This window comes from Mustelus asterias, chromosome 27 (genome assembly GCF_964213995.1).
Source record: "Mustelus asterias chromosome 27, sMusAst1.hap1.1, whole genome shotgun sequence".
NCBI lineage: Eukaryota > Metazoa > Chordata > Chondrichthyes > Carcharhiniformes > Triakidae > Mustelus > Mustelus asterias.
Genome location: NC_135827.1, coordinates 42,236,361 through 42,248,411, shown reverse-complemented (window position 1 = coordinate 42,248,411; position 12,051 = coordinate 42,236,361). Strand labels below are relative to the sequence as shown.

The 12,051-nt window shown below is 47.3% G+C and overlaps 1 protein-coding gene across 8 annotated transcripts in view; it reads left to right on the top strand.

Moving 5' to 3' along the window:
* usp2a (ubiquitin specific peptidase 2a) overlaps nucleotides 1-12,051 on the top strand; it is a 112,014-nt gene that overhangs the window by 95,782 nt on the left and 4,181 nt on the right. For all 8 annotated transcript variants that reach the window (XM_078199130.1, XM_078199128.1, XM_078199131.1 and 5 more), the window contains 9 exons: nucleotides 581-704; nucleotides 1,101-1,212; nucleotides 1,389-1,499; nucleotides 2,292-2,356; nucleotides 3,239-3,342; nucleotides 5,059-5,139; nucleotides 7,815-7,893; nucleotides 9,254-9,361; nucleotides 11,316-11,436. In XM_078199130.1, the coding sequence (XP_078055256.1) occupies nucleotides 581-704; nucleotides 1,101-1,212; nucleotides 1,389-1,499; nucleotides 2,292-2,356; nucleotides 3,239-3,342; nucleotides 5,059-5,139; nucleotides 7,815-7,893; nucleotides 9,254-9,361; nucleotides 11,316-11,436 (905 nt within the window). The remainder of the gene's footprint in view (nucleotides 1-580; nucleotides 705-1,100; nucleotides 1,213-1,388; nucleotides 1,500-2,291; nucleotides 2,357-3,238; nucleotides 3,343-5,058; nucleotides 5,140-7,814; nucleotides 7,894-9,253; nucleotides 9,362-11,315; nucleotides 11,437-12,051) is intronic.

Sequence of the window (12,051 nt, the reverse complement as noted above, 5' to 3'; positions counted from 1 at the left end):
GCAGGTTGGAAATATTGGAGGTGGTGAAGGAAGTAGGTCACAAGACAGTTAGCATTGTCTCTGGGAACAAGTCTGTAGGAACTAAACTGCTTCAGGTTGGAGTAACTCGGGCAAGGAACCTGTTGGATATCAATCCGGAATTCCGAGCCAGACTTCCATCTACTGTTCAAACCTTCTGACCCGAGATCAGAATTCTACCCAAGTCACTGGCTAACTCAAAATTGGGTGATGGGAAGCCAACTAGAGGACATTTGGTGGGACGGAGTGTGAGCGAGATGATTGAGTTCCCATATCCTGGAATTTGTTATGGCTCCGTTGGTTTTCCTGCAGTTGCAGCACTCAGTAACTGAAGACCGGCTGCCTGAAGGAACCAGACTGGGGTTGTTTTCACAATTGCCAGTCTCTTCCAAAACCGTGAAAGCTGCCTTGCCCACAGCAGTGCCCAGAGAGCACAGTCTATTCTGAATGCACTGGTCTCGCCCATTCCATACTCTCAGTCTCTGTATGAATTTCATCTGCCTCTGTTTTGTTAGAGTAGTTACTAATGTTCCTTTTTTTGTGCCTTTTTTTTTTGGTGCAGTGTTTCATGAACTCAATCCTGCAATGTTTGAGCAACACCCGAGAACTACGGGATTACTGTATTCAGAACACCTACCGGCGAGATCTCAACAACCGGAGCCGTACCAACACTGCGCTGATGGAGGGTAAGTGTTTCTGTGTGTTGGTCAAGGGCTATGGAGAGGCCACTAAATCTCCTCCACCTAAACCAATAACCTCCCCCCCCCCCCCCCCCCCCCCCCACCCAATTGTTTCAAAATGGAGCAAAATATTTTGCAGTCTAAGCCTGGCCTCTGGGTTCTCCCAATACGTCGCCGTGTTTGCATTGTCTGCAATCCCATTATTACCAATCGGTCCCCCTAGGCCTCATTACAAAGGCAATGTAATTGATAAGATGCAGAATGACCTCCTTCGGTGCCAAGTTTAAAAAATAATTTGTGAGTATTTGTAATAATTTGCTTAAAATAATTTGTGAGTATTCCTCAACCTGCACTGACCAATTCCACTGACCAAAGCTCATCAGTTTTTGTTCTCTCCTGTAGAATTTGCAAAGCTTCTCCAGGCTCTGTGGACGTCCTCCACCAATGACCCCATCAGTCCTTCTGAGTTCAAAACACAAATCCAGAAATATGCTCCGCGATTCGTGGGATACAAGTAAGTGACATCCAAAATATAAACAGCAGTCAGAGCTGAAACTTGTTGCCATGGCTCATTCCCCTCGTGTTGAAGCCACTCTGACTCCTGGGTGGTGATGAAGGTTTGCCATGTAAATGCAGGTTTGTTTATTCTTCCTTGCCAGACCTTGCCTTGAAATCTTTTTGTTTACTCAGTCAACAGGATGCTCAGGAGTTTCTCCGCTTCCTGCTTGACGGGCTTCACAATGAAGTGAACAGGGTGTTGGTGCGTTCCAAGGCTACAGTGGAGGACCTGGACCACCTTCTGTAAGTGTCCACAAGCTACCGGTGTGACCTGTACCTGTCAGTTAACCACTCAGAGCTGCCTGTGTGAAGATGACTGCCAGTGGTTTGCTTTGAGCTGAGTGCTTTATTCAGTGCAGAATCCAGTTCACAATTTTACTATTTCAATATCATTTTGGGGAGAGATTGTTGTGGTCCCAAAAAGCTCAAATTTCTTATAATTTACAGCACAGAAACAGATCATTCGGCCACTCAAACTTCTTTCATCTAAACACCACAGCATATCCTTCTACCCATTCTCCCTCCCTCCAAGAGATTATCTAACTTCTCCCTGAATCTGCCTTCGCTATTCCTTGTGCTAGTGAGCTCCGATAAATTGTCATTTCTATTCTCTTGCAAATATAACTTCCAAGTAATTCTCCTTTGGTTTTATTTACCTCCCCAGTTCAGCAGGCCCTGTGTCCAGTCATTACTCAGCAACAGAGTCAGCTTTTGGGGTGATTGCACTGCTGATTGTGATGAGGACAGTGTCCTCTGCTCCTTCTTTCCCTGATATTATAGCTAAGGTCTTATCAGTATGAGTGTTATAAAAATGTGGAACAGAAGTATTGTCCTAATGTAACCCGCACCCAGACACTGCTCCCAACTCACTTTGGCAGATCCTTGTGAATGTGACACAGCTGTTATTAAATTCAGTGTTGGAAAGTGTTTCTAATTAATTAAAGACTCTAGGAGAATGTAATGAAGGTGGTATATGTTGAAAGATGTTGGTGTCTGATGTGGGCATGCAGTTTAAATTTTCCTCTTTACCTCTAGTGATGATGAAAAGGGGAGAAGAATGTGGAAGAAATACCTGGAAAGAGAGGACAGTCGGATTGTCGGTAAGTGCAGCATATTCAGGTTTCCACATGAACATAACCAGGTATGTGTGGCCGGAAGAATATGTTAAATAAGGAGTAAAATAGGTGCAGGAGCAGAGGGAGCTGGGTGTATATGTGCAGAATTGGCAGAACAGGTGGAGAGAGCAGTTAATAAAGCATACAGTATCCTGGGGTTTATTAATAGGGGCATAGAGTATAAGAACAAGGAGGTTATGCTGAACTTGTACAAAACCGAACTCAGCTGGAATACTGTGTACAGTTCTGGGAGCCACTCTATAGGAAGGATGTGAACGCATTGGAGAGAGTGCAGAAGAGGTTTAAAAGAATGGTTCCAGGGATGAGAAACTTCAGTGATGTGGATAGTTTGGAGAAGTTGGGACTGTTCTCCTTGGAGAGAAGAATGCTAAGAGAAGATTTGATAGAGATATTCAAAATTATGAGGGGGGGTGGATAGAGTAGGCAGGGAGAAACTGTTCCCGCTTGTAAAAGGATCGAGAACGAGAGGGCACAGATTTAAAGTGATTTGCAAAAGAAGCAAACATGATGTGAGAAAATCTTTTTCACAAAACTTTTGGCTGGGGTCTGGAATGCACCGGCTGGGAGTGTGGTGGAGGCAGGTTCAACCGAGGGATTTGAGAGGCATTAGATAATTATTTGAATAGAAACAATGTGCAGGGGTTTGGGGGAAAGGCAGGGGAATGGCACTAAACCATGATGCTCGTTTGGAGAGTTGGTGCAGACATGATGGGCCAAATGGCCTCCTCCTGCACCGTAACAAATCTGAGAGTAACTGCAGAATTGTGAATTTCAGGAACATTCTGAGAGGAAATACCTGATTTCTTTTTCACATCAGTAACAACTTGGCTGCTTTCTGTTTTTCAGATCTTTTTGTGGGCCAGTTGAAAAGTTCCCTCACCTGCGGTGAGTGTGGCTACTGCTCCACAGTGTTTGACCCCTTCTGGGACCTGTCACTACCAATCTCCAAGGTGAGAGATCAAAGTTTTAAAGTTTAGTTTATTAATCACATATAAGGCTTACATTAACACAGCAATGAAGTTACTGTGAAATTCCCCGAGTCGCCACAGTCCGGCGCCTGGTCGGGTCAATGCACCCTGACCATTTCAGAATTTGGGAGGAAACCCACACAGACACGGGGAGAATGTGCAAACTCCACACAAACAGTGACCCGAGCCGGGGATTGAACCCGAGTCCTTGGTGCTGTGAAGCAGCAGTGCTAACCAATGTGCTACCGTGAATTTCACAGTAACTTTATTGCAGTGTTAATGTAAGCCTTACTTGTGACTAATAATAAATACATTTTAAACTAAAACTTTAAAAAGCTTTGATAGGATGCAGTTACATCAGGTTCACATCTGCATAGACGACCAAATATGAGATGGCCGAGGAAGCAAGGTTATCTTGATAAGCAGGACAGAAGTTCACTGTTCATGAAGCTGCTAATATTCAGATACTGTTTGATCACAAGAACATCCTTTAGCTACAACTATTCTCCAGGACTCAGCCATTGGATACACACTTCTGTAAAGAAAAGTGAAATGTTGGGGATTAATGATGAGAACAGTGTGTATCTATGACTATTGAACTGAACAGAAGAGGATAGAAGCCTCAGCTTCTGTTTTTCTATTTATTCTCACAATGTGACATTTATTGCCCATTAGATATAATGGCCTGTTGGCCCCTCGGTGTCATGTACAGACCAAACTGGGTAAGGACAGCAGGTTCCCTTCCTAAAGGAAACCAGCTGGGTTTTCACTAAAATTGGGCAGATTCATGCTCATTTTTACTGAGACCAACTTGTTCATTTATTACCCATCCCAGATTAATTTTTTAGTACTGAGTTGGAAGTTCTCAAGCTAGCCTGATGGGTGTGAACTCGTTTGCTCTGGATTATTAGTTATTACCTCTGGATTTGTATTTCAATAATATAATCACAATTCCAGCAGACCCTTTACTGTGTGACATTTATTGGTTCCTCCTGGGTAAAATCTTTGCTCTGTAACTTTGGTATGGTGTAAGAATATCTACAAAGGGCAATGGCTGTCTTTTGCATGTGGGAGATTTATCTTGGATTTATGTCACAGTCGACAGGTGCTGGAAGAAACGTGAGCAATCCTTGCCTCCGAATCCCAGCAAATTGTTCCTCATTTGCAACAGCCAGACAACAGAGAACCTGGGTGACAGATTACCAGAAGTAGGTCTGGCAACATCTCTAGAGAGAAAGAGAAACAGGCTGAGTGTTTTATATCAAGGAGATTTCTGTTCACCGGTGCTGCCAGATCTGCTGAGTATTTGCAGCATCCACAAGTTTGCTTTTGTTGACAGATTAATAGCCTTGTTTGGAGCTGACACATAGTGGAAAGTCTTCTGCCTTTTAATGTGGCAGAACTCCCAAATCTTTAGCAATAAAGAGAGCGATAATATTGTGAATAATTAAGTTTTTTTCCGTCACTATCACAACTTTTCTTTTGATAGCATTTTGCGGGGCTGCACTGCCAGACCCGAGTGCACTTTGAACAAGTTCCCCCATGTCAATTAGGGAAGGAGCTCCAGGTGCAAAGGTCACGCTGACCTGACCTCTCAGTTGCCAACTTCATCACACAAGATCTGTCTTATTGTCATCACCAGTTTTCATAAAATGTTCTGAGTTTCATACTTACTCAGGCTGTTTGTTTCTTTTGCAGAAAGGTTATAGTGAAGTTTCGCTGATGGATTGTATCAGACTGTTCACCAAAGAGGATGTTCTGGATGGAGATGAAAAGCCGGTGAGTTGACCTTTTTCTCTTGTGATGGTCACTCTGTTTTGTCACTGTGTAGCCTTGTTTGGGTATCTGAGCTTTATTATTAATGACTGGGACAGTAGCAGTTCTAAAAATTAATTCTCGGTATATAGTCATCTTGGTAAGGCTGGCATTTGTTGCCTGTTCTAAGTTTGCCTGAGAAGGCTGGTGGGCGGCCGCCTTTAACCGTTGCATTCTGTGATGCTGAGGTGCTCCTGTAGTATTGATAGGTAGGGTGAGAGGTCACAGGTAAAGGGTGAGGTTTAGATTAATATTTTTGGGCAGCGAGGGACCATTATTCCTGAGGGATTAACAGTTCAGGTCCGGCTCAAACTCGATTTCAACTCTGACTAAAAAGGAGGAAAAATTTAGAAATGGGAGATTAACCTGAAAGACAAAACTTGCGGAACACAGAATAGGAGAATGGTTTCCTAGGCCAGAATTCTCTGGCCGTTCACATCCAACTGCTGCTGTCAGTGAGAACGGAGAATTTGCCGCTCAGCAAAAACTCCACTTACTGCCGCGGGGCGAGGGCGGGGAATCCCAGCCGCGGGGCGAGGGCGGGGAATCCCAGCCGCGGGGCGAGGGCGGGGAATCCCAGCCGCGGGGCGAGGGCGGGGAATCCCAGCCGCGGGGCGAGGGCGGGGAATCCCAGCCGCGGGGCGAGGGCGGGGAATCCCAGCCGCGGGGCGAGGGCGGGGAATCCCAGCCGCGGGGCGAGGGCGGGGAATCCCAGCCGCGGGGCGAGGGCGGGGAATCCCAGCCGCGGGGCGAGGGCGGGGAATCCCAGCTGCGGGGCGAGGGCGGGGAATCCCAGCCGCGGGGCGAGGGCGGGGAATCCCAGCCGCGGGGCGAGGGCGGGGAATCCCAGCCGCGGGGCGAGGGCGGGGAATCCCAGCCGCGGGGCGAGGGCGGGGAATCCCAGCCGCGGGGCGAGGGCGGGGAATCCCAGCCGCGGGGCGAGGGCGGGGAATCCCAGCCGCGGGGCGAGGGCGGGGAATCCCAGCCGCGGGGCGAGGGCGGGGAATCCCAGCCGCGGGGCGAGGGCGGGGAATCCCAGCCGCGGGGCGAGGGCGGGGAATCCCAGCCGCGGGGCGAGGGCGGGGAATCCCAGCCGCGGGGCGAGGGCGGGGAATCCCAGCCGCGGGGCGAGGACGGGGAATCCCAGCCGCGGGGCGAGGACGGGGAATCCCAGCCTGAGTCTGAGTGTTTTTTAAGGAAGAGGCAAATAGATTCTTGAGAAGCAAGGGGAGGAAAGGTTATCTGGGGGCAGGCAGGATTGTGAATTGAGTTTACAATCTGATCAGCCATGATCTGATTGAATGGCAGGGCAGGCTCAAGGGGCCGAATGGCCTCCTCCTGCTCCTTATCTGAGTGGACTTGGTTTCCAATCAGGATGATTTAATGTCCAGAATGTGTGCTAGTGCAGCCAATCCTGAAACCCTCCGGAACTTTCAATCACTGAATGGATTAAATTTAAAACCTATTTTGTTTCAATCACTCAAACCGCACGGAAAATGGAGATCAAATGAATGATAGGGTTAACACAATTAACTGAAGAGCAACCAATAATCTTTTGTTTGATTGTTAAGGGACTTGGCATGTCGCTGACTAACTGATTAGTTTTCAAATTCCCTCTGGACATTCCAGCTGTTTAAACAAAAGATAATTGTCACCCAGCAATATCACCTGTAATTTTTGGATGAAAATCCTGGAATTCCCTCCCTGCCGGCACGGTGGGTGTACTGACACCACACCCACTGCAACCGCTCACCACCACCTTCCCAAGGGAAATTTGGGGGACCAGTAACCGCTGGCCTAGCCAGTAATGTTTTAAACTTTTAAAATGTCTGTGAATGAGTCATCGGCACTGCCTGCTTGAGAAACTTTCTATTCCTGCATGTTTTGTGTTCAATGGATCCTACTTTACTCCCCTGCTTTTACTAGGAGATTGACTTATGCTGGAAATGAGTCTCTCTGCCTGCTGATTTGAAGTGTGTTAGTATTTATCCTGGGATGTCACAGCCCAGTCTAATCCTCTTCTCATCCAGTGCCCTTCCCCACCTCTATTGTCACGGAGCAACAACTAACTTTCACTGATTTGCCTCGGACTTGTCCAGTTTCCCAAAGGCCCTCCTCTTGCAATTTAGTTAACTCATAATTTACTGAAGGTTAAATCATAAAGACATATTCTATAGTCCAGGCTTGTATTCATTGGGTACAGAAGAGAAAGGTTAATACGGTTTGAGGGAAACATTTCCTCTGGTGTGAGAATCAGGACGATTAAAATTAGAGCCAGGGATATGTCAGGAAGTAGGCCTTCACTCAGCAGCGGATATCTGGATTGATCTCTCCCCAAAATGTTGTGGTGCTATGGGTCAGTTGAGGCTTTCAAGACTCCGATCATTAGATGTTTGTTGGGTACATTGAGGGCAAATGGGGTTAAAGCATAGATCAGCCATCATCTAATTCAATAACAGAACAGCTCAATGGACTGAATGGCCTTATTCTTTACCTACTGTTCATAAATCAGCACAGACCAGGTATTGGGTCCGAGCTCTCCTACTTCACTTTAACTAAATCATGATTGAGATTGGTGGGGGATGGGGTACAAACTCCTACTTTTCTCACCTCTAACTTTGCACACTCTTGTTTTTCAGACCTGCTACAGATGCAAAGTCCGAAGGAAATGTACCAAGAAATTCACAATCCAGAAATTCCCAAAGATTCTCGTGCTTCGTATCCTTCTGATAAATCGCTCCTGCAAGATTGTGCATATTTTCTGCCAGCCAATCCTTATTATTACACTATTGCTTAGTTGGTTTATTTAGCTTGGTGCGATACTGATATCTGCTGGAATTTTGGGGATATCGGAGCTGAGTGACACAGGTGGGACATTCCACGTTTCATCTCTTGGTTCCAATCTAAGCTGAATTAGGCCTGATCTTTCCCTGAATTCAGGTACCAGCTCAAGTGGAAGAAACATAGAAGACAGGAGCAGGAGGAGGCCATTTGGCCCTTCGAGCCTGCTCCGCCATTCATTATGATCATGGCTGATCATTCAACTCAAGAAGGTTGTATAATCCCTATCATTGCTAGCCAGCAATGCAGAGAACTCGTTATTGTGCGATATCTGTTCCATTTATTTTATCTCTGTTTAGTTTTATATCTCTTGCACATTTTCTCACACACACTGTTTATTCTGTCCCCTGTTAACTATCTGCCTTCTAATATTGTTGTTGGTCTCTCACCTCCTATGCAGCAGGTACTAACTCTCACTCGGAAATGGGTTCCATGGGCACTGATCCTCTCATAGAAATCATAGAAACCCTACAGTGCAGAAGGAGGCCATTCGGCCCATCGAGTCTGCACCGACCACAATCCCACCCAGGCCCTACCCCCACATATTTACCCACTAATCCCACTAACCTACACATCCCAGGACTCTAAGGGGCAATTTTTAACCTGGCCAATCAACCTAACCCGCACATCTTTGGACTGTGGGAGGAAACCGGAGCACCCGGAGGAAACCCACGCAGACACGAGGAGAATGTGCAAACTCCACACAGACAGTGACCCGAGCCGGGAATCGAACCCGGGACCCTGGAGCTGTGAAGCAGCAGTGCTAACCACTGTGCTACCGTGCCGCCCTCTGGGGTACCATTCCACAGGCAATGGTAAATCAAACTTCTCACCCAGTTGGCTGGTATTTTCAAGCGTGAGTGGTGTTGGCCAAGTTATTGAATGTGTTGGGATGAATCCCAAACCCACTAACCTGATCATTTCCCACATTGTCCCTGTTTGGTTGGGGATGAAGCGGGAAAAGTGTCCCTGACAGGTTTTGAGTCTCTAACCCAGAAACCCTGTAGCTGAGAGCAATGCTCTGATTCCCAGAGAGCCCTGATCCCTGGGGAAGAATTACTCACTAAATGGGAGAGCCTGCCCACATTTCCAAACAGCGATTACTCAGTGTGACTTAAAACCGTTCCCTGACTCCTTTAATCATTATTCTTTGCTCTTTTGTTTGATATCCCAGCGGGAAACAGGAACTTGTCTGACTTTTTACAATCTATGACCCTTGACTCAGCACTTTATTCAGATTTGAAGCGATTCTCCGAAGCTCGGATTCGCACCAGTAAACTCTCTACTTTTGTAAATTTTCCACTGAAGGATCTTGACCTTCGAGAATTCTCATCTGAGAACAATGGTGAGAAATGAAGGGATATTTGGATGATTATGATGTGTACAAAACCTGTACAGCACATTGTCATGTTGCGTCATGGTCCTGACCTGTTACTGTGTCAGTCCTCCAGTGTGCCTCTGGATTTGCACTTTCACACCAGTCACAGGATTCTGGGTTCAAGTCCCACTTCAGGGCTTGAGAACAAAAAAATCAAGGCTAGCACTCCAGTACAACACTGAGGCTAGCAACTCCAGTACAACACTGAGGCTAGCACTCCAGTACAACACTGAGGCTAGCACTCCAGTACAACACTGAGGCTAGCACTCCAGTACAACACTGAGGCTAGCACTCCAGTACAACACTGAGGCTAGCACTCCAGTACAACACTGAGGCTAGCACTCCAGTACAACACTGAGGCTAGCACTCCAGTACAACACTGAGGCTAGCACTCCAGTACAACACTGAGGCTAGCACTCCAGTACAACACTGAGGCTAGCACTCCAGTACAACACTGAGGCTAGCACTCCAGTACAACACTGAGGCTAGCACTCCAGTACAACACTGAGGCTAGCACTCCAGTACAACACTGAGGCTAGCACTCCAGTACAACACTGAGGCTAGCACTCCAGTACAACACTGAGGCTAGCACTCCAGTACAACACTGAGGCTAGCACTCCAGTACAACACTGAGGCTAGCACTCCAGTACAACACTGAGGCTAGCACTCCAGTACAACACTGAGGCTAGCACTCCAGTACAACACTGAGGCTAGCACTCCAGTACAACACTGAGGCTAGCACTCCAGTACAACACTGAGGCTAGCACTCCAGTACAACACTGAGGCTAGCACTCCAGTACAACACTGAGGCTAGCACTCCAGTACAACACTGAGGCTAGCACTCCAGTACAACACAAGGCTAGCAACTCCAGTACAACACTGAGGCTAGCAACTCCAGTACAACACTGAGGCTAGCACTCCAGTACAACACAAGGCTAGCAACTCCAGTACAACACTGAGGCTAGCAACTCCAGTACAACACTGAGGCTAGCACTCCAGTACAACACTGAGGCTAGCACTCCAGTACAACACTGAGGCTAGCACTCCAGTACAACACTGAGGCTAGCACTCCAGTACAACACTGAGGCTAGCACTCCAGTACAACACTGTCAGTGGCATCATCTTACAATGAGAAGTTACACTGTGGCACCATCTAAAATGCCCCATGGCACTATTTTGAAGAAGTTCAAGGGAACTTTCCCGTGTATCCTGCCCAATATTTATCTCTGAATCTACAATACAAAGATAAACCGATTATCTGGTCATTCTCACCTGTGCTATTCGTGGGATCTTGCTGTGTGCAAATTGGCTGCCCCACTTCCCACATTACAAAAATAACTACACTGGCTGTAAATCACTTTTGAGATGTCCAATGTTAATGAAAAGTGCAATATAAATCCAAGTCTTTCTGTTTGGTTAGAGTTGTTCCCAGTTGTCCAGAGACTGCACTTTGATGGGATCAAGGATTGAGAGTTCTGTGCCTGGGGTAGAGCTAACATTCTCTCTCTCTGCTCCAAGCTGTACATCAGCTCCGTCCTTGAACAGTCAGAGTTAGAAAACTTCACATTGTCGATTTTTAAACGTGTTCCTCGTATTTGTGTGAGGGCAAAAAAGACATTGAGAGCAAATATCAGAAGGAGTGGAGAGAGGGGTTAAATCCAGAAGTTTCCAAATCCATTTTGTATGTCGATGGAAAAAAGGATAAAAGTTTAATTGAGCATCAAAGGAAAGGATTTAACTGAGAATCCATCAGCGCTGCGTCATGGAATATTCTGGAAAGGATTTAACTGTACTGAGAGTCTATCAGAGCTGCGTCATTACTTACCCAGAAATAAGTAAAGCTTCTCCCATTGTAATGGCTGCTGTGGGATAGTTGATTAAAATTTAGGAAAAATATATTTTTCATTTTTTTTCTTGGCAGTTCATGCAGTTTACAATCTCTACGCTGTGTCGAATCACTCGGGCACCACCATGGGGGGCCATTACACTGCATACTGCAAGAACCCCCAGTCTGCAGAGTGGTACAACTACAATGACTCCAGGTAAGTTCCAACAACGCCGCGCTACCCACGCCCAAGGCCCCGCCGCGCTGCCTACATCCTGCCCCCGCCACGCTGCCTACATCCTGCCCCCGCCACGCTGCCTACATCCTGCCCCCGCCACGCTGCCTACATCCTGCCCCCGCCACGCTGCCTACATCCTGCCCCCGCCACGCTGCCTACATCCTGCCCCCGCCACGCTGCCTACATCCTGCCCCCGCCACGCTGCCTACATCCTCGCCACCCCTCATGCTGCCCACGCCCAAGGCCCCGCTGCGCTGCCTACATCCTGCCCCCACCACGCTGCCTACATCCTGCCCCCACCATGCTGCCTACATCCTCGCCACCCTTCACGCTGCCCACGCCACACTGCCAGCGCCCTGCCCCCTCGCACTACCCTGTTATGATGTTGAAAATGGGAGCAGAGAAAGGGAGGAATTTTGCTCTTTGTTCATAATAACTCTGCCTATCTGGAGTTTGGGAAAAATCCGTCAGGATTCCTCATTGAGTGAGCCATCCATATTGGATGAGAGTTTAATCCTGCTGCAACCTCTGCAGTTAGAGTTGCATGTCTGAGAATGCCATTGATGGAGACTTCCAACATGTAACCAGCATCCT